This window comes from Fragaria vesca, linkage group LG4, assembly GCF_000184155.1.
Source record: "Fragaria vesca subsp. vesca linkage group LG4, FraVesHawaii_1.0, whole genome shotgun sequence".
Taxonomy (NCBI): Eukaryota; Viridiplantae; Streptophyta; class Magnoliopsida; order Rosales; family Rosaceae; genus Fragaria; species Fragaria vesca.
Window position 1 is genome coordinate 4,490,797 of NC_020494.1, and position 21,391 is coordinate 4,512,187.

Sequence of the window (21,391 nt, forward strand, 5' to 3'; positions counted from 1 at the left end):
TTTTTTATGTCATCATCCTACTTTGTTTTGTTTTAGTATTAATTTAGTAGGATGAAATTCTTTAGTTTAATTAGATTAATGGTTAATTTACCTTTACCTTATTCTACATGATTGTACACTTGTACCACACTACCACGTACTTAACTATATATAACAGGGGAAACCATGCACGTTAATCGTATGATTATCAAAATATAATCCAGAAAAGACTATAAGTTGAAGACAATCGCTGAAAACTAGATACTTCACATCCTCAATAAGGTGATCATATTAAGATTTATATTCTTAACTATATGGCAACTAGCTTTTTCACATTGACCGGAAACGTGTATCGTAAAGGACCATAAAGAATATAATCCACAAGCTTGCGATGAGCTGCCTCAGTAGGGTGCGTTCTGTCCCAGAACAAATGGTTGCTTCTGTTGCTGCAGTAAGTCGCAATTGGCAGGCAAGGAGCATCCGCATTCAGCTTCCCTAGACCGCAGCAAGCAGCTTTAACCTCAGAAAATCCTGAATTACATATGTATATTATCACTCGTATAATTAGCTATAAAACTTTTCCTGTCCTCTAAATCAATTTCTTTTCGAAAAGGGATGGATGTTACCATGAGCTGTTGGCTTCTGGATGAAGTTCTGCATGACGCTGTAACCATCAAAGTAGGAGTAGTTTATGCCTTTGAGCTCTGATGCCAAATTCTTTAACATGGACACAAGTGCTTGATTATACTTGAGTGACAATCGATTTACATCTTCATTGCATTTTCCGTGCGCCTGCTCATTCCTTTCCGACGGTGTGCATCCGATAACCCCAACCCCAATAATCGAAAATTTTCGTCCGCCGTAATCATATAACCGCTGCAAACACGAGCAATGACTTAATATTATTGGAAGTTTTACTCATACATATGAATCATGACATTGTGTTAACTAGAGAACACACTAGTATAATTTTGTTAATTACTACCTTGACTTGTTCTTTGAAGATGAGAACAAGGGAGTTCACATACTGCTGTTGTGTGCTGTTACTTAAGGAGTCAAAGTAGTTGTACATGTCATTGCTTCCCGTGATAATGAGGAAGAGAGATTTTGATAGATGAATCTGTGCTCTAGAGGCTCCTAGCGCTTGCACAAGGTCTTTATGCACTGCCAAGTAGTAGTCTATTTGTTTTTCCAATGGTATGGAAAAGGGCTAGCTTAGACCAAACAAAAAATCAAGCAGAGAAAAATTGATCGTTAGCTAGTGCACACAACTTGGAAATAATCGTTAGCTAGTGCATCCGTTGTTCTTTCACTTACGTATTGTGGATCTATGTCGTTCAAGATTTTGGAAGCTCCAGATGCAAAATTAACGCCGTTGAGGAACTGTGTTCTGCTCTTGTTTGATTTGGATGACATGGAGAGATATGGTGGTATTGTCGGCAACCCCATTTTCTCAGCTGCCCAAAACTCAAAGAAGAGTACGTAATTAACTAATTAATTAGACAAGAACACTTAAGTAAATAAGCTCATTATTAATTATCCACCAACTGCTTAACACCTAATTAACCAAATGCACAAGTTACTTATATTATACGACCAACTGCCAATTTGGATACGGCATTTCACTGTTTTGGGATCCCAATGTATTACTGAAAATTTGATTGTAAGTTTTTTACTCTGTGTACATGAAAAAATATCTTATGTCAGATTGTTTTTTTTATTATTTATTTTTTTATGAACAAAGTAACAAACAAAAAACTACAACTCAAAATCTCTAGCTAGCAACTCTCGTTCCCAGCTGAGGAAGCCTTTACTATGTTAGATTGCTTGGCCAACCAGTCGGGGGACTATTTTGATTCTAATTGTTCAAGTTGGATTTTGCTTCTGAGACTAGCTAGTAGGGGTATTCCGTCCAATTAACTGTACGTGTAAATTCAATTCTGAGTTTGGAATGAATTAATTCATGAAGCTCGGCATGCAATTGCTAGCAGTGCTAATTAAATAGCCCATAAAAACGAAATCTTCTGACAATTAACAACTAATTATTAACATTACTATAGTTTAAACTAGCTAGGGAGATAGAAATTAGCCACGATCCTAATTAGAAAGACTGATAGTGATGACTTACCAATAAGATCTGCAGCATTCTTGCCATTGCCGAACCTGCCGGTTGGTTTTTTGGTCGGAAAGTCGACTCCATTGTGAGGAAAGTTTGCTTTGGCAAATGAATACTTGAGGTAGTTGTTGTTGCCCACATCTACTAGGGAGTCCCCAAAAACGTACATGGCCGGAATCACACGAGCCTCCGTAACTGTACGAGAGATCCCGCAGAGCAAGAAGATCAAGAAGACGGAGACACTCTGAAGGAAAGAACTGAAGGCCATTGTATGGATGAAGTTTGTGATCTCACTCACAGCAAACAGAATGCTATTTCTATTTGCAGCCTCTGTGAGGCGGTGTGAAGTTTGGTTTATGCATAAAGAGGATAGTAAATGAGATGTGTGTGCACACTGTGCACTTTTCTGTGTGAAAAGACAGTAGAATTTGACCCGACGAATGGTCATCCTCTGGGCTACATAATAATAAGTTGCAGATGCAGTTGTTAGTTGTTAAGAAATTTATTGTCATTCTAGCTGGTAACGTTATCATGGTACGATTGTGCATGGCATCCCATATTTCCATTGATCTTGTTAGATAGGGATTTGCTTTTGCATTCGTTGCGTGCAGCTCGAGTTGTTAAGAGTTAATAGTGAAAGAACAACAAGAATTGAATTGTTGCCTGAAGCCTCAGAAAAAACATGAATCATATTACTCTACTCTCTTTAACCTGCAGCTAGCTTAAATGGTGAACACCATAATGTCGATATCAATATCAAAAGATAGGTGAATTCTCTCCCTTCTATTCATAGCAACGTACAGACAATTAAAGATCGAGGGAGCTAGAAGGCTTGCTGGTAAATTCATTCAAAAGCTAGCGCTCTCGATCTGGGCCCTCATAGAAGCAAACCCTAAATATAATAAAATGACATCCTTCCGTATAAATCATAATCTTCATAAGCTTTACGTACTAATGGACTCATATAATGGTCATGCTATATTGAGAGAGCTTAATTGGCTCCGTCCATTAATTGGTTGAGTTCAGATTAAATCTTATGGAGCGCCGAGGAGGTTTGGCGGCTACATGTTGATTCTCGTCGTGATACTTGTAGTTTGCTTAATTAAGGCCCTATAGCAGAGCCTTTGCTTAATTACTTGTATTGAATCGTTTCCAAAAAGTTTGGCATGGCACGACGTACACTTGTTTGAGTGGAAACCCCACCGGAGTTCAGAGCCAAACGTTCACTAGTCCTTAATAGGTAGGTTGATGAGTATTGGGACCTGCAAGACCCATATGACAAAGTGTCAGCATCTAAAGAGTCTGGTGATCACGATGTCTGATATTGTCGATGCTTCCTGGCTTACAAGGTGGAAAACCTTGGGCCGGGTCAGTGAATCTTACTGCTCTCATGTTGAAATCAGCTTGGACCGACATATTAGTTGGGTTCTTGCTGGCGACACTTTAACAGATAGGATAAAGAATTTCTATTTTGTATCAAAAAGTTACCAAAAATAAACCATGATCAATTCGTTTTTGATAACTTATTCTTTTTCATTTGCTTTGATTGAAGATGTGGTTTTAGTCTCCTTTCCAAATTACTATGTTCCTTGTCTTTGCACATTTGCAGTGATAGGGAGTTGATGCTCTTCTTTCTTGATTTCTGGCAACAACGTACCAAAAATAAAAGTTGGCCAATGCCCACCTAGCTAGTCATGGCAAATGCAAAATATGCAATTGTCACCTCCTTGATCAGTCCTCACCTCAACCAGTGTCGTCCGTGCTCTCGACTGACTGCTAAATTGTCTTCAAGCCTCCAGTACGTCTGGCTCCTTCTTGAACTGCATGTTTGATTACAGGGTCTTGTTTCTTGTCCTAAATTGTCTCTGTCCGCCAACCCCTTCTATTTGATGAGATATAATCTCTTCACACAGACGCCTTGCCGTGGTGATCGACCACTTTGTCTTTAGCATCTCCACCTCTAGCTTCTTTTTTTTTTTTGGTCGAACCACCTCTAGCTTCTTTGGTTTTAGCCGTCTGCTTAGGGAGGTCTTATTCTAGTGCATGCCCTAAAACCAAAGCCAGCATCAACTTGACTAGGACCAATCTCCGACGTCTTGAACCTGCTTTGTTCCATGTACCATCCATCCACTTCTTCATTTGGTTAAAGGCCAATGTTCTTCATGCATTTTGTCATTTACACCTCATTGAAAATATTTTGATATGGAGATTTCTTGTCATATTCATATGATCTCTTGAGATGGATTTGATCAGTTAATTAGAGATGTTTAAAAGATTTTTTATTTGTTATATCATCGAAGTTAAATTACAACAATTAATTTTTCATGAGTCGAAAAAAAACAACCTATCAGCCATTTATACGAAAGAGACTAATTAATTAATGTCACTAGCTACCTAGCTAGACCAAATTAATTGACATTAGGCCCAACTTTCCGGAGTTATATTGATAAATGGGGAATGATAATACTGCTATTCTTCAAGTATCCCATTGTAAATGCTATGTCTTGCCGGCCATTTATCTCTGAGTGTGATAACTTCATAACACGTTGAGCTATAGCTATGAATCAAGAAAGATGAAATGTTCAGCTCAAGTTTGCTCGATCATGTTGATTGACGAGGATTTATAAGATCGATTGACATGAAGCAAAAGAGGCGACAAATAAAAACTGGAATACCAACTTTTCATGTTGCTGGCCAGTGATAAAATGGGACAAGTGTAAGGAACCCACTGAGTCTAGATATTTTTCTATGGGTAATGGGAGATATCATGAAAGGCTGCAAAGTACTTTCAGACCAAAATGATCCAGAAAACCTGGTATAAATAACAGTATTTTGAGGTACACTGGACACGACCTTGAAGAAGCAGCAAGCTAGTTTTGTCATCTGCGCAGTACTCCGGCGCCGGCTGAGATAAAGCTAGGTCAGAACTCAGAAGCCTCGATTCGTGGCGATTACAATGGTATGTGTTTACAGTTTACTACACAAGCAAATTATATAGCAATAAATTAAATGGAAAATGGCATGGCATGTATATATTATATGTTGAATTCTCAAAATGGAATGAACGAAAACAAAAAAGTAGCAATAAGAAGAGAGAGGAATAACCTTAGTATTCACTATTCAGAGATCTTAACTTATTAAGAAAAGAAGAAACTGTTCGTTCTTTTTCAGCAATCTGACTTCTTCTTGCGAGGCTATCTCGTTTTCTACTTTTCTCCAGATTAAAGACGACTATTTAACTCTGCAAGAATTTCTCTTACAATCCAGACAACGCGCTTCAATTTTGAAACATAATTTGACTCATTGCTAGAATTCTATGAATCACAGTGCTGTCACATCTTCATCTTCCTTTTGGCAATCATAACGTACAGTTTTAACTTGTGGGGCGTAGAATTGTACAACGTAGATTATTCCCAGCAAATCGACCATGCATGCTTTAATTTGTAGAATTGTCTGATATCATTTGCCATGCACTATTCCTTGTGTACAATTTATTCTTCCAAAGAAAAGAAAACCGATCATCCTCTAGATCAAAATAGACATCATCGATCCCTCATCATCAGCTAGTTACTTCAGAGAAAAGGGGCACACGAATAACACGACCAAGTTAATGTCCAACGTTTAATTTTCAAATCAAAGAAGAAAAAACCAGTTAGTCTAACGTTGAACTAGAAGCAGCAAAGAATTATAAATAGGAACCAGGCGCATTTCTCGGGTACACGCAATGATAGAATTGTTAATACGGTTTTGGTTTTACCAGTGATTTTCTTCCTAATCTTTGCTCAGCACCAATTATAAAAGACGAAAATCCAAGCCTATAAAGATTGGTGATCATCGAAGTACCAGCACCCAGCAGTACTACTTGGTTTGTTGTATATATCTCTGGTAAGCTCTCTTTGGTTTATAACCAGCTCCGTTTATATATATATATATATATATATATATATATATATATATATATATATATGTATGTACGCAGGTATGTTTAGTTGCATGTTATTAGAATCATCTACGTACTATTCTTCCATGCTTTGCACTCACAAGATTCATACCCAACTTCTTATAATTTTTCGATTACCGAAAGAAAACATCAAACTAAAGAACAAAACCTCTATCAACTCCGCCCAACTTCTTATATTAATCGGAACTAATTTGTTTTAACCTTAACCCCTTTTGCATATGTGTCTGCTATAGTTAATTATTCGAATAAAGAAACTCTTGACCCGTTAGTTTCCGTTAGTTTGGTATAATCTTCTAGACTTATTTCTTGTCGATCAGTTTTAAGTCTTCAAATCCCACTAGGCGTATGCCTTGATGAAAACTGAAAACGTGTTTCAATTTTTGACCGATATATAGTTATAGACTCGATGTTCTTATGAACAATACATTCCTTAAATTAGTTGTGATTGTTATTATAGAATCAACTAGTACTACTGGATCGTTAGAATTCAGATATATACATGCATGCATGCGGTCATGCATATTGCAGACTTATTCTCCAAGACAAATATCGTTGATTACTGACTGCTATATATCATATCATCCCTAACCTCAAAAGCTCCATAGTCAGATCGGTTAGGCATGGCAGCTCCAAATAATCTCCATGAAGATGTGTTGCAATGGGTGCAGAAAGATAATCGTCGTTTCCTGCGTGCCAATATCCGAGTTGGTGATCTTGATCGAACCATTAAGTAAGTAATTTGTGCAAATTCTTGGATCAAGTTTGCCTTATATATATAGGTCTATATCATTGATTTATTTGTTCTTATATTTATATGGTCAGGTTCTACACAGAATTTTTTGGGATGAAAGTGTTGAGCAGGCAAGATTTCCCAGACCAAAAGTACTCAACTGCAGTCGTCGCGTATGGACCTGAAGAGAGTCATTTTGTTCTAGGGCTCACACACCACCGTATGATACAGCTATATATCTCTTAATATGTGTCGTAAAGTTAAACCTAGCTAAAAGAAAACCTACAGTCCTGCGTCTAATTGTTCCATCTTAATTCTTGTGCTTTCGACTTGCTTGACAGACGATGCAGCGGAGAAGTTAGACATCGGAACAGCCTTCGATCATTTTGGACTTGCAACCCAAGATGTGCGTATCATTAGTCCTCTCTCTCTGTCTGATGAACTTTTGCGCTAAATATGTAGCAATGTCAAGGTTTCTAATTAGGCTGGTAATTTATGTTCAGGTTTATGGAACGGTTGAAAAAATCCGAGCAGCAGGAGGAGTGATCTCACGTGAACCAGGGCCGATTGCAGAGGGCGGGAGGACTATTTTTGCCTTCGTTAACGATCCCGACGGCTACAGTTTCGAGCTCATCCTCAGGCCACCAACTCCAGAACCACTGTGTCAAATATGCCTTAATGTGACTGATATTGATCGGTCAATTGAATTCTACCAAAAGGTAGCATAGTTTTCTTATAGTCTCCGATTCGTTTTACACACCTATCACATTAAGCTCGACGCACATTACGTTATTGCCTATATAACTCGACCTACTTTTTCCTTCAAAACCATGCAGGCATTGGGAATGAACCTACTATTGCAAAAGTACGACGCTCCCCAGTTCCAGGTAATTAAGAAATAATTGGACTAGCTAATATTGTATAGTAACTCTCCAACCCAGAAACTTGGTGTTGATCTTTAATCCTCTGTTGCCTACAGTATACTATAGCTATGGTGGGTTACGGTGACGATTTTACTCAGACGACGATTATCGAGTTGAAATATAACTACAATGTGACAGAGTATACCAAAGGAAATGGATATGCAATGGTGAGTTTAGTTTTTCAACTTTTGATCAATTCAGCAGAAATTATAAAATTAAAAGCAGCAAATATTTTGTTGACTCGACTCAATTTTTATTTTCCTGGGATCATGTTTGAATAAATCAAATCGATTAATTTGTCCATTGACTTCTATATCTATATTCTATTGAAATTTCTAGCTTGCTATCGGCACTGATGATGTCTACAAGAGCGGTGCAGCTGTTGAACTGGTTAACAAGGAACTTGGAGGGCAAACAATTCGACCCCCGGCTGTAAATCCTAAAACCAACACCAAAATCACTTGCTTCCTTGATTCTGATGGCTTTGAAACGGTAATAAACCCTTCTCTTTTCTTTTCTTTTTGGTTTCTGTCATTATATTCAACACATCACAGCTAACGTAAGAATTCCGGAAAAGAATTACACAACTGCATAGGACATGTTTTACACAACCGTAAAGAGTTTCTCAGTTATTCAAATTAGTATCTTGTTTTGGTTACAAACATCCTCGGACAATCTGTTATGTAACGTTATCAGATTGTTAATCAGTTACTGTTTAAGGGTTCTCGTCAATCCAACCAAACTTGTCTGTATTACACTCTTCATAACTATTTATTAATCTCTGTAGGTATTGGTGGACAATCAAGACTATGCTGACTTCAACAGAAAATCGAAGGACAAGCATGGCCGGCCTTGAGGCAAGACCAACTAGGCTGGTGCCTAGGGCCTCCCACAATTACAAGGGTCTCTAGATTTGAAACTTTCATAAATATGTTCATTAAAATTTATTAACTAGTTTGCTTTTTAGCTGCTTTTTACTATAAATAAAAAATATAAATTAATTATCAGAATTTATCCCTAATTGTGTATACTTCTTTCCATTTTTGTGAGTTCAATTTGACATTCAATTAACTTGTTAACATAAAAATGATTAACTTCTTTTCATTATGAATGTTTGGCTCTTGAATTTCAATTAATTGGTTAATAAAACTTTTCATGAAAATTAATTTTTAACTTTTACATCTTGGGTCTCGACGGTCTCGACTAACACAGGGCTGGCCCTGAGGACAAGTGACGAAGCGAAATGCCTAGAATTCATCTGGGCTGATGCTTACATGTTTACCAAATAAAGGGGCACATTTAAATATGGCATTATTGCCAAAGGCCACATCTTTGGGTCCCAATTTTGGTGATTCCACAAAGAAGTGTCCTGTTACAAATAACAAAATGAAGTCCTATACAAAAACGCATCGACTTATCTGTTCGAATAAAAGAAATGTATATCCCTTTCTGACTTTCATCAATCCTAATGCAAGCCACTGAATATTAAATCATCCAAGTTCTAAGTTTCAAATATTTTAGAAAGATATTGCACCACTATAGAACAATTTAGACTATTAACAACAAGGTCAAGAACTGATAGGAATATCAATTTAATACCTGATTTACTTACATGACCAATCAAATTTATCTGCATTCTAGTTAGTTTTGCCAGTATGACTTGGACTTCCTTAACTTGAGTTCACATGTTGTAATTCACCTGCAAACCTCCAACATCTTTTTGAAGCTATCTTCAGTGCATCCTCTGTTAGGTATGATCTTCAATTTGGAACAGAGTGACAGAACTTCATAAGGATCCAAGTGCTTGAAAATATTTGGGTCTCGATCATAATCCTGATGGCATCATAGTTGAATTAGAAAAATAAAACAATGTAGCCACAACAATCCATATTTTCAACACTCAGTTGCCCCACATCTGTTGAGATATGAACAACTCGTATATCCGTATTCTGTGACATATGATTTCATAAACAGAAAGAGATATAATCATCATCAACACTCTCATAACTTAAACTTACAAGTTAAAGAATGATGTGCTCAAGTCAAATGTGAATATCATGTTCATTATCTCACCTTTTCTGTTACTATAACAACCGGCTTGGAACTAAACCTGTCCTCCAGTTCTCGTAGCCTCCTTTTGATCATCTCAATATCCTATGTTCATGACAACAAGAAAATGAGAAGCTTGACATGTCACAATTAGCATCTAAAGCATCTAAAGCAAATTTTGACCAGGCATTTTGTTGAGATATGAACCCCACATTGGCAATGGATGGAGTGGTCCCATATTCCCGATGTGGGATTCATATCTCAACACATTTCTTCTATTGGCAGACTCAAATTATACTATATTGATGATAATGGACGGCAATGACAAAGGACATTTGCAATTTACATGTTTTTTTTTTTTTTGCAGTAAGTAGATAACGTATAGGGCATAAAAGGTGCATGCACAAGGAGTTGGTTTAACACAGGACAGACTGCACATGACAACACTCACATGTCAAAGAAACTCTACCTTTGCCAGAAATTTGTGGTGGTCACTGAATTCAAGTCGATCAACATAAAAAGCTCCAATCTGCAGACAATAATTACCATTTGGAAATGAGATTCTCAGCAGAAAAGGACATGTATGAAGCTTTATAGACACCTCCAAAAATAAAAAAACAGTTTTAATTTAATTGGACAAATGATACACACACAAATATGTTTACATACATATTTTCCCACAAGATTGAGTCTGACAACTAAGGTCGAGAATGATACCTTCTCTATTCCCTTTGCAAATGCATTTGCAGAACCAATGGCAGAAACACATAATACAATAGTGTTAGACAAATCTTCTACAGGTTTTCTGGAGGTGGCATTTCCCACGTTGAAGAAATAACAGGGATCCATTTTCGTGAAGAAAACAGGAACAGACTTGTTAACTTCTCTTAGCATTAAGTCAGTTTCTTCAAGATTCTGTTTTGAAACCTGCAAGGCAACACAAACTTGTGTGTCAGTTGAAGACTTCAATTGAGTTCACTGATGCAGAAGTCTTTAAACCACTTTTTCAACTAAAAAGGATAAGGTAAATTATATACCAAATCTGCATGATGGAGTACAACAACATCTGCCCGTCTAAGCGCATTGAGAGGTTCCCTCAATGGTCCACGTGGGATTAAGTGACAGTTGCCCCATAATGTTAATGCATTAATCATAACAATCTCCAGATTTCGCTGCAAGCTCCAGTGCTACCTTCCATACATTTATTAGTAACATAAGATTAGAGCATATCACCTTAATCAGACAATCATAAGAATATAAGCCAAATAGCAATCAGGAATCGGATCACACCTTCTCTAGGTTAGCCTCTCAAGATAAGAAGAGTGGCAGAGAAGGAGTTATACAAATACAAGCCCACCTGTCTGAATTTAACCTAAACTGGCATGTTCCCTAAACTTTGAAATGAATAACTCTATAAGAACCTTTCTGTTGCCGTCCCACATTAATGATATAGCACAAAGACAATGTAATTTTCAAAGCTGATGCCACTATTGATAAACATAGAGCTGACAGAAAACGCATCCCATTTCACAACCATAGAAGGAAAAGGAAAACAAAAATGTTGAAAGCATATAATTCTACCTGCATTCCATCATCAAGAATTACGGTGCCAATCTTTTCTGAGCTAAGACAACTCCCCACTTTCTCACCATGGCAGAGTCCCTCAGAGTGTTTACTTGAGCAAGGATCAACATAACCATATCTTTCGAAAAAATGAGCAGCAACAGCTGCTCGTTTTGCACCCACACCAATCTTCACAGGCCTTCCAAGAAAATGCCTATAAAGCATCTTGGCCTCATCCCCACCAGCATAACCCTGCCAAAGACATCACACCAATCAACCAACATAACCTTCCCTCAAAAGCTCAACCTCCATTGATAATTGTAAATCAACACGAAAACCATTCACACATTCGAAAACAAAATCAACAAAAAAAAACATAAAAGTACCCTTGTAAGAATGAGAGGCGAAATCCCAGAATCAGCTAAGTAATTCGCAATGAACTCCACCATTGGAGTCTTCCCATTGCCTCCCCATGTCAAATTCCCAACACTGATCACCGGCACCGGCAACCTTCAATCCAATCATGCTTTTGCATTAAACCAAAGACTAAACATACACCTAAAACTATAAAGATTCCAACTTTGAGCTCAGAAATGTCTCAATCCAATCAAAGACTCCAACTTTTTAAGCAACATAAGTTAAAGTTTTGATCTTGATCTAATTTCCCAAGCACCCAAAAATAAAGAAGCAAAAACAGAGTAAGGAATGAGGTGGAGATTAGAGGAGAGGTGTTACCGGTGCTCTGTTATGAGGCCGGAACGGTAGAGAGCGCGGCGGAGAGAGAGAGCGGCGGAGTAGAGGGAGGAGGCGAAGAAGAGAATGGGGATTAGAGAGAGTTGGAGATGAGAGAGCTTAGCGTGGTGTTGAGTATACGCTATTTCATTCACGGCTTTTCTCAGTTTCTCCATCGAAGAGCACCAGTTGGTCAGTTCCCACACTGAGCTCCTAATCCAGGTTAAGAGTAAAATTTGCAATTTTAACCCAAAAAAAAAAAGAAAAAAAAATAAGCCAGTGAATCAGTGATGCATTGCATTTTAGTGATTTTACCCTGGTTTTGGTTAGGGTCTCACATTTACACTCAACTTTCACAATCTGCACCCCTTTTAAATTTTTAGTGATTTCCAATTGTAAGGATGCAATATTAGCAATACCATGAGAGACCATTTTATAAACAAAAAACAAATTAAAATCCTTCAAGGGTAGAGCATTCATCAAATTGTTGATTGTTGGGATATTGTACCTTAATAGTTTACTCAAATATACAGCCTTCATCGAATTGCAAAACATATTATGAAAGAATCAAGAACAATGTAATTATAGGTCAAATGTTAGATCGATGGAAGTAAAAACAACTATTTGTACAAGAGTGGCTCTAGAGATGCAAAGTAAGATCACACAAGTGCATGAAGCAAATCGAATATTTGAAAACATTTTCACGAAGCAATGCAGTCAGAACTCAAAACTGAGGGTGTCCCAAGATATGAACTCAAAACTTGAAGATATGAAGATACACATAAGGATTGAAATCTTTGCGATATATCCGATATATCATCCGAAATCTCTTTTTTTGAAAGGAGTAAAGGACCAATATATTTAAATGAGTAAATATTTTATCTTCTATCATATCTTCGATATTTCTTCAATACCATCAAATATATTCGATATTTATGATATTTACGATAAATCTCTAATATATTAAAGAGATATTTGTAAAATTTTTGGGCATAAAGAAAAATCACCTCCTAAAATATTCGAGAGAGAAGTAATTCACTTGAGGTATATCCCAATAAAGAGTCCGTGAGGGTCTCGAGTGATTTCTAGAAAAAGAGTATTCCCCTCGAGGGATATCTAGATGTGGAGTGAGGAAACAACGTGTGTCTTTTCAACCACCAGGAGTCTCTTTCTAGATATAGATAAAGTTGATGTTTGTAGTTTTATATTATTTATATGTAAATCTAATAAATTTTGGAAAAGTTTTCTTCTCTAATTTCCAATATTTTTTCCTAGATATCCCAATATATAATTTTTTTTAAGTACCGATAGATATAACGATACCGATACTGATATTTTATTTTAATCCTTTGGTGCACGTACTACGCTGCTTATGACAAACTCAAAAATGAGGGTGTCCGATCCCGGTGTCCCAATGCTTAATCTGGTTATGACACCCATTTACCACGTCTGTCCTAGCAATAAAGAGTTTAACTCTGAAACTCAAACCCTAATCCTAGCAAAGCGATAGAGACGCGTTCCAGCCTATAATGAGTTGTGTTCTTATTTCTGGTGATCGTGTGCTCTTACTTACTTGTAGGCCTGTGTTTAGAACCCGTCCCACATCATTCTCTGGTGAGAGCGTGGTAGTTTCCACGGCTCAAAGCAGGCTTGATCGGACAGGTTCTAAAATGGAGGGTCCTTATAGCAACATGGAGGAATTCAAGTTAATGATTCAACTACTAGAAAAACGTATCAATCGCATCGAAACTCTAAGCCAAGGAGGTAAGGGCTGCCACGGGGAAAGAGACGTTTATCAACGTGTCATTTGCATGGAAACATCGTGCACAGACGGTGAGGGTTCTGAAGGGGAGGGTGACGTTGGCCCTTTCCATCAATGTGTTCCTTTGTGTGAATTGGACGAAATGGTGGAATTAGTTTCGACTATGAAGGTTCAAACACTATCTTAGTTCTTCGTGTATGTAGTTGATAAAAATTTGGAAAGAAAAGAAAACAATGATTTGTAGATTTTAGTTTGCCATCGATTTATGATTGTTTTTTTATGCTTGTTGTGGAAATGGAGGAAGAAAATAATGAGAACGAAAACAACATTGGAAGACAGATTGATGTTGAAGATGCACAGAATGTTGGCTCACTACCGATCGATCTTGTGTCCTTAAGTAATCTTCAAATGCATTCTGAATGTCAGTTCGATGAAGAAAAAAAAACGGTTCGGAAAATGAAAAGTTCATTTTGCGGATTAAATTGAACAAAATATGGCTTTCTGGTTATGTATTATGGGAACTCGTATGCAAAATTTTCACATAAGTTTTGATTTGAAGACGTTACTAATGCAGCTGTACTATAGGCAGGTTGCAAAGAAGAAGGAGAAGAAAGTTCACCAGGAACATGTTGTAAGAACCTATTAGACATTGAGGAGGCCAAGATACAGATATTGTTTTCGTTGCCAGCAATTCTCACCAATTTATTCTTCTCCTTGATCACATTGGTGTCTGTCATGTTTGCTGGCCATCTTGGTGAGCTTCAGTTAGCTGGTGCAGCCTTGGCTAATTCGTGGGGAAATGTTACAGGTTTTGCATTTGTGGTAAATTCTCAGTCGAAATGCTCTCTTGCTAGACAGTTTGACATTTTTTTTTGAGAGGAGACAGTTTGAATTGACATTTTAATATGACACAACGTTTAGCAAGAGAGACGTACCTATTTTTATTTGTGTATTACTTCTTGCTGTATGCAGGTTGGATTAAGTGGAGCTCTTGAGACACTTTGTGGGCAAGGGTTTGGTTCAAAGTCATATAGAACGTTGGGGATTTATCTGCAAGCTTCTTGTATCATATCTCTTCCGTTCTGCTCCATCATATCTGTAGTATGGTTGTATACAGAACCAATACTTATTCTACTCCATCAAGATCCTGAAATTGCAAAATCCGCAGCTCTTTTCTTAAAATATCTGATTCCCGGATTATTTGCATATGGCCTCTTGCAAAATATCTTGAGATTTCTTCAGACTCAATCCGTATATGTCATGCCAATGGTCTTCTCCATGATCTCCATTGTACTTCATATTGCAATAACTTATGGTTTGGTACATTGGACATCTCTTGGTTTTAAGGGAGCTCCACTAGCTGCGTCAGTTTCGCTTTGGATATCGGTTCTTATGTTGGCCTTCTATGTTAGCCGTGCAAAGAATTTTGAGCATACGTGGGAAGGATTTTCATTAGAATCATTCAAATATATCATGACTGGTTTGGACCTTGCTCTTCCCTCCGCAACAATGGAATGGTAAGTGTATGTACATATATAGATATTTCTTAACTTTATCTTGATACGAGTACGTAGTAAACTCGATCTCACAGTATATCTGACATCTATTGAGAATTTGGGATTCAAACTTGCAAATGCAAACAAGATGTTACATGATCATCAGTAAAGCCTATTGATAGTGCAGCAATATAATATTTGAATTGCATCTGTTACTTATGCTTGACGTTTCAATAACAGTACACTTTCTGTTCTTCAATCTCTTTAGTTTGGAGGAGGGGGCTTTCGAGATCATTGTGTTTATGGGAGGATTGATGCCAAACTCAACAAGAACCACTTCATTACTTGCAATGTGGTGAGCTTCAAAAACATTTTTGCAAGTTTTTATTTGCTCCAGCATGTTATTCTGTCTAGCTCATATAGCTTCTTTTTTATTATATTATCAGTGTGAACACACAAGAAATTGGTTACATGGTTACATATGGCCTCAGCGCTGCTGCTAGGTAAGTAGATTAAACTTACAAGTTGTTCAATTCCTTCCAGTTTTGCGATATATAAATTGTTTGCTTTTTCATACATTGACACAGAGTTCACATATTGTTGTTGCAGTACAAGGGTGTCAAATGAATTAGGGGCAGGCAACTCGGATCAAGCAAAGAATGCGATGCTTGTGACTCTTAAGCTCTCGCTGATTCTTTCTTTTACAATTGTTCTGATTTTGACATTTGGTCACAATACCTGGGCAGGCTTCTTCATTGACAGCTCTTCAAATTATGCAGTACTAATAGAGGACTTTGCTTCTATGACACCACTTCTTGCAATTTCAATAGTTCTTGATTCCTTGCAAGGTGTCTTTTCAGGTCAAGATCAACATTCCATATATTCTATTTGAGCATTCTTGTCTTCAGTTTTCTGGTTATTTAGTGGTTTTGGTTATATTCAGGTGTGGCAAGAGGATGTGGGTGGCAACACTTGGCTGTGTATGTGAACTTGGGCACATTTTATATTATTGGCATGACAATTGCTGGTCTTCTTGGATTTGTGTTGAAACTTTATGCCAAGGTAATCAAATTAGTAAGTTCATTCTTTTTTGGCTTCACAGTTCAACTCATTTTCTTTTTGGGGGCTTTGATTTGGGTGCAGGGCTTGTGGACTGGTTTAATCTGTGGTCTCTTCTTCCAAGCAAGCACACTATTGTTGATTACACAGCTCAAGAAATGGACATCTGATTTCCAGTACGTCAAAGCATCTTCACAAAGCAGTGAAATCTGAAACTCAAAAATGAGGGTGTCCTAGTTCACTTTTGGCTTTGAAGCTTGGTGCATCAAGTATCAAAGAATGCCTATTTGTTAAAGATGAAGGTGCACTATGCTGTTCTTGACCAAAAATGAGGGTGTCATCCCCATGCAAAATCTGGTTGGCTTTGTGAAATTGTTTCCAACCTCTTGCAATGTGATAGCGTTCACAAGTAGATCTGTAGCCTTTGGATTCAAATGTTTCTAGAGCTAGTCTAGGGAGCCATGATCTTGTAGTGGGATCTTAATTGAACCTTCAGAGTCTTCTTACTCGTAGGTCCTTTAACCATGACTAGATTTTTTGGAATCCTCTAAACGTATTTTAAAAAGATCAGCATTTCGTTCACCAGCCATACAAGAGTGGCTGCAGGAGACTGAAAAGTACCATGGATTATATTACACATTTACACAAGAAGATGACCATATATTTACACAAAATGAAAGAGAACTCAAAATTTAAAACATCTTCAAGAAGATACTAATGCCACTACAGAACGCCTTGCTGTAGTTAATTAGATCGACTCTCAAAAATCCGCATGGAACCGCCTGGCTAGCTTTACTTCTTGATGATGGGGGCATCAAGTACCACAGAAATAGACATTATTTCCTCCTCTTGTTCCCAGACCTTTTTTAAAAACATGAAGGCGCATTACAGTTTGCTGAACAAACTCAAAAACAACGGTGTCCCCAACAACAATGTTGTTGGCTTTAGAACATTCTCCCCAACCTGTTGACATGGACACATAGTTCCCTTTGACAAGCTTCGCAGGCCACAATCTCCCAGTTGAGTCTTCAATTTCTACAGTATTCTTACTCTTAAGCCCTTTGGACACGACTAGATCCTTTGGAATAGCCTGCAGTTTGGAACATGCATCAACTATATCAAGAGGGGAAAAACTGACGAAAGTTTTAAAAAAAAGACATCTATATATGATTATTAGAATTCAGAAGACTGATTACATTTATTTTAAAGCGTAACACATTCAAATTAATTGATTTGATTCCCATAATTTTTAGTCATCCGAAGGTGTCTAATCGAATGCATGTCATAATTGGCTTCATTAACTACTGTATAAGCAAGTACTCAGTTACTCACCATCCTATATCGTGAACACCTTCCCTTCAAAGTTGCTTGAAAACATGAATACTCCGATTTGAAGATGATGGGTCTAGTCGATGTTTCTTTACCATCCTCAACCTTTGGCGTCCTTCCATAATTATTTCCTACACATTGCCAAATAGATGATACATTATATAAGAAGAAACAACTAAACAACCAAAAATCGAGTACTACTTACGCCTTCTCTTGTCAGCATTTTCAGTGTCACTATTGCAGTTTTCGGTTTCCAGGCCATCAAGAATTTCATCTTTTACCCAAGCTAATTGGTAGCCTTCATTCACTGAGGGAGCAGTAGGAAGGCCATTTCTCCTCTTGGGCACTTCTACATCTATCTCACAACATGTTCGATCATATACTTTAACCTTAAACTTTGATTTACCATCATATTGGAAAACCAGAAAGTCGCCAAATTGTAAAAGATGATCCTTCACAAAGCTATGCCAACCATGACTGTGGAAGAACAAGCCATTCTTTCTCCTTTCCAGCTCCACACTTCTTTTTCCACAAGGGCCTCTAAGAACACATTTGCCAAGTGATGGTCGAATATGGTACCTGGTAAACTTATGTGGTATACGCTACAAAAATGAAGTATTCAACATACATAATTTAGCTTGTTTAACATGCATGCATCATAAGAGCCTATTCAGCGCACCCGTCATCTCTACCGTCGATTTTGAAAAAGTTAAAAGGCTCTGTTAAGTCCACGTCAAAATCGACGGTGGAGATGACGGGTGCGCTGTATAATTTTCGATGCATCATAATATATCAATTTGCAGAAAACATATCGATCCATCACTTGAAGTTCGAAACTAAATGAATCAAAGCAGTTGCCAAAGAACAACAAATCAAAACCTTAAGTATTCAAACATGCATGCATGCATGAACGATGAATTGCAGAACCCTCAAGTGAGATCAACTATAGAACTTCAATTATAGATCGAGAGGCAGAAAACTAAGATCTTAAACGAGGATCAAAGGTTACCAGATGATTAGCGAAGTCATCAAGCAGGACCTTGAAAAAGGATGGTTGCTTAGTTGGTTTCCTACCCATTTCAGCCTTCAGCTTAGCTTGGAATGATGTCCAAAGTGTTTTTTTTGATACGAAATGATGTCCAAAGTTGAAGTTGAACCTTTGTAAGTTTATGGTTAGGGGAAAGTGGGAAACAATGAACAGATTTCAATGCCAGACTTTCTACTTTTTTCAGTTGAATGCTTCCATCTGTATTACATGCAAGAACTTACAATTCCAGGTAAGCTTAGCGAAAAATGAATTTGTCTGACTTCATTTGACTACAGCAAAGAGAACATTAATTATAAAGTCATCTAGTTTGGGAATTACAAATTCAGCTTGGTTTGTCTGCCGTGTGGTGCGACATCGATTCATTAATAAATTATAGAGTTAATGCTTTAGCCAGTTTGAGAAGAAAGACCGAAAGTGCACTGTGGTTAAAGTAAACCAGTAGTTACTGATAATCACAATTATTCATTTAATTCAGTTAATTATATGATACTATTGATGTTAACATCATTAAACAAAATTGAGATAAAAAAACACAATTAACATGGTAAAAACAAAGGCCGTTGCTGGGTCTCTTCAACCTCCAGAAATCAAAGACTCCAGAATCTGGGTTTTCATTGAAATGGTTTTCGCAGAAGAATCTGGGTTCTTCAACAACACTCCAGCAGATCTCACATCTTCGTCTATCTATATCCACCAAACCCAGAACTCCCCAAGAACGAATCTGGTTTTCTTCATGACCTTAGCAATCTCGATGGCGCCATTGAGCATGATGTTCTTGACCTTCTTGCGATCGCCCTCCAGCTCCATGAGGGCCTTGAGGACAAGGGCGGCGGCTGAGGGAACGACGAAGACCTAAACCGACCTCGCCTCCCATTACGCGGATGTGGACCTCGACGACCTGGGCGGCATAGCGGGGGAGGCTGGGTTTCGGGTTCGGGTTCGGTTAGGGTTTTGCAGGCCGGAGATATGCAGCTCGATGTTTTTACTGCAATTTATTGGTTTTTACTGTAGTTCGACTTTTCTTTTTTTTCACTACCCAACATTTGTTGTTTTGTTAGCCCACGTGATATGCACATTTCCATTTCCGATGCCTGCATTTGGCAGGGTGGCATGGTTTTTCACCCAGTTAACTGAAAACAATCTAATACTGGCTATTAGGCTTTGGGAAAAATTTATTACTTACTAGCCTTTTATCCGGGCATTTGCACGGAATCACTCTCACTTATAAATCAGCAAGAGTAGTTTTTTTTTAATTCAAATAAATTAACTGATATATATATATATATATATGCTACAACGAGTCTATTATAAGTCAAACTCATGACCTTTCACTTATAAGAAAAGACTTATGTTATCAGACCAAACGGTACTGAACAAACAACAAGAGTAGTTAACATGTAGTTCTTCATAATTATCTATATATTTAATTTTTTGTTATTAATTTTGCATATTTAATTTGTTTTGTTTTAATTTTGCTTTTTACTGTAATGAGCCCTTTTTTTTGTGTTAGTTGGCTCATTAATAGTAATTATGAATGTTCACAATTTGGTGAATTTTATGAACGCCTCGCTTTATAGCAGTAGAGATAGAGATTAAAAAAAATCAGTTTTTATTATTTTATTGTGTTTGTAAAATAAAGAAAAAACTAGCAGCAAATTTAAAAAAGAAAAAAAAATCTTGGTAAACCTTAAACTAGTCCTGAATTCTCCGAAATGGCAATCATGTGCAAAGAATTCTATCCAAGAAACAAACAAGGGCTGGAATTACTTATTTTTATGATTTATTTTACGGGAAATTTTATGGTACCTACATATATATGATACCTACATTTACAAATGTAACAACATATTTGTAGTCAAAGTGGTAATGCTGAGTCGTATTGTTTGTGATTTTATTCTAATAATTGTAATTACAAAATATACAACTATTTTACAACTTTTTGAACAGATTGTTCTCATAGTTGTAATTTTGTTTAATTTCATGTAAATAGTGTAAATAAATTTGGTAAATTTGTTCTCAATATTGTAATTTGATTCATAACATTGTAATTTTTGTTCAAATACATGTAAAATAAAAATTAGAGATACATCCCAGTACCATAGCTTGTCTCTTATTTTACTAGTATTTTCAACTGTATTAGGTGAGAAAATGTTAATTTCCCCTATCAAATTTTCACTGTTTTGGAAGTTCCATTATGGTTGTGTCGAACCAATGCCTCCAACACATTACAATCTAATATACCCCTTCATCCCAAATTAAAAGATCTTCGAATTCGTTGAAACGATAGTTTAGAGAAAACTGAATTTGCTGTTATGACTCATTAATCACGAATATGGAGAAATCTAAATATGTAGGAATTTGAAACAAACACAACTTTCACATCAACCATCTGATTCCTCACTTTTTAAGTTGTACACACAATCACAAACACAAATACAAGCAAATATTTATCAATGAAAAAGTAGTAAACAAAAGTCTCATCTTGTATTAAAAGAAACTAAAACCAAAAGTTAAATCATCTTGTAGATCATGTCTTAGGGTTTCATGCAACCCCTTAACTAAGAGAAACCTAATTAAACATGGTAGAGAGAGAGAGAGAGAGAGAGAGAGAGAGAGAGAGAGAGAGAAGAAGAAGAAGAAGAGA

The 21,391-nt window shown here is 37.0% G+C and overlaps 5 protein-coding genes across 5 annotated transcripts; 2 read left to right on the plus strand and 3 right to left on the minus strand.

The window, feature by feature from the left end:
* Positions 1 to 168: 168 nt before the first annotated feature.
* On the minus strand, positions 169 to 2,454 carry LOC101303603 (GDSL esterase/lipase At5g55050-like). Its single transcript, XM_004296473.1, has 5 exons — positions 2,108 to 2,454; positions 1,297 to 1,436; positions 965 to 1,189; positions 606 to 855; positions 169 to 510 (listed from the first exon to the last, which is right to left on the minus strand). The coding sequence occupies exons 1-5, from the start codon at positions 2,361 to 2,363 to the stop codon at positions 290 to 292; spliced, it is 1,092 nt and encodes a 363-aa protein (XP_004296521.1). The 5' UTR covers positions 2,364 to 2,454; the 3' UTR covers positions 169 to 289.
* A 3,473-nt stretch (positions 2,455 to 5,927) lies between these two features.
* Positions 5,928 to 8,717, plus strand: LOC101303318 (lactoylglutathione lyase-like). Its single transcript, XM_004296472.1, has 9 exons — positions 5,928 to 5,980; positions 6,662 to 6,786; positions 6,879 to 7,006; positions 7,128 to 7,192; positions 7,290 to 7,505; positions 7,623 to 7,673; positions 7,766 to 7,876; positions 8,049 to 8,201; positions 8,497 to 8,717. The coding sequence occupies exons 2-9, from the start codon at positions 6,677 to 6,679 to the stop codon at positions 8,563 to 8,565; spliced, it is 903 nt and encodes a 300-aa protein (XP_004296520.1). The 5' UTR covers positions 5,928 to 5,980; positions 6,662 to 6,676; the 3' UTR covers positions 8,566 to 8,717.
* Positions 8,718 to 8,751: 34 nt separating this feature from the next.
* LOC101303894 (tetraacyldisaccharide 4'-kinase-like) lies at positions 8,752 to 12,242 on the minus strand. The gene is made up of 8 exons (XM_004296474.1): positions 12,057 to 12,242; positions 11,708 to 11,831; positions 11,340 to 11,573; positions 10,796 to 10,945; positions 10,476 to 10,685; positions 10,228 to 10,287; positions 9,783 to 9,863; positions 8,752 to 9,542 (listed from the first exon to the last, which is right to left on the minus strand). Exons 1-8 carry the CDS (start codon positions 12,227 to 12,229, stop codon positions 9,405 to 9,407), a joined length of 1,170 nt encoding a protein of 389 aa, XP_004296522.1. The 5' UTR covers positions 12,230 to 12,242; the 3' UTR covers positions 8,752 to 9,404.
* Positions 12,243 to 14,109: 1,867 nt separating this feature from the next.
* On the plus strand, positions 14,110 to 16,583 carry LOC101309343 (MATE efflux family protein ALF5-like). Its single transcript, XM_004297877.1, has 8 exons — positions 14,110 to 14,236; positions 14,405 to 14,637; positions 14,788 to 15,332; positions 15,580 to 15,666; positions 15,758 to 15,814; positions 15,921 to 16,171; positions 16,255 to 16,373; positions 16,455 to 16,583. Exons 1-8 carry the CDS (start codon positions 14,110 to 14,112, stop codon positions 16,581 to 16,583), a joined length of 1,548 nt encoding a protein of 515 aa, XP_004297925.1.
* A 601-nt stretch (positions 16,584 to 17,184) lies between these two features.
* LOC101309631 (putative B3 domain-containing protein Os03g0621600-like) lies at positions 17,185 to 19,554 on the minus strand. The gene is made up of 4 exons (XM_004297878.1): positions 19,447 to 19,554; positions 17,905 to 18,301; positions 17,703 to 17,830; positions 17,185 to 17,460 (listed from the first exon to the last, which is right to left on the minus strand). The coding sequence occupies exons 1-4, from the start codon at positions 19,552 to 19,554 to the stop codon at positions 17,185 to 17,187; spliced, it is 909 nt and encodes a 302-aa protein (XP_004297926.1).
* Positions 19,555 to 21,391: the final 1,837 nt, after the last annotated feature.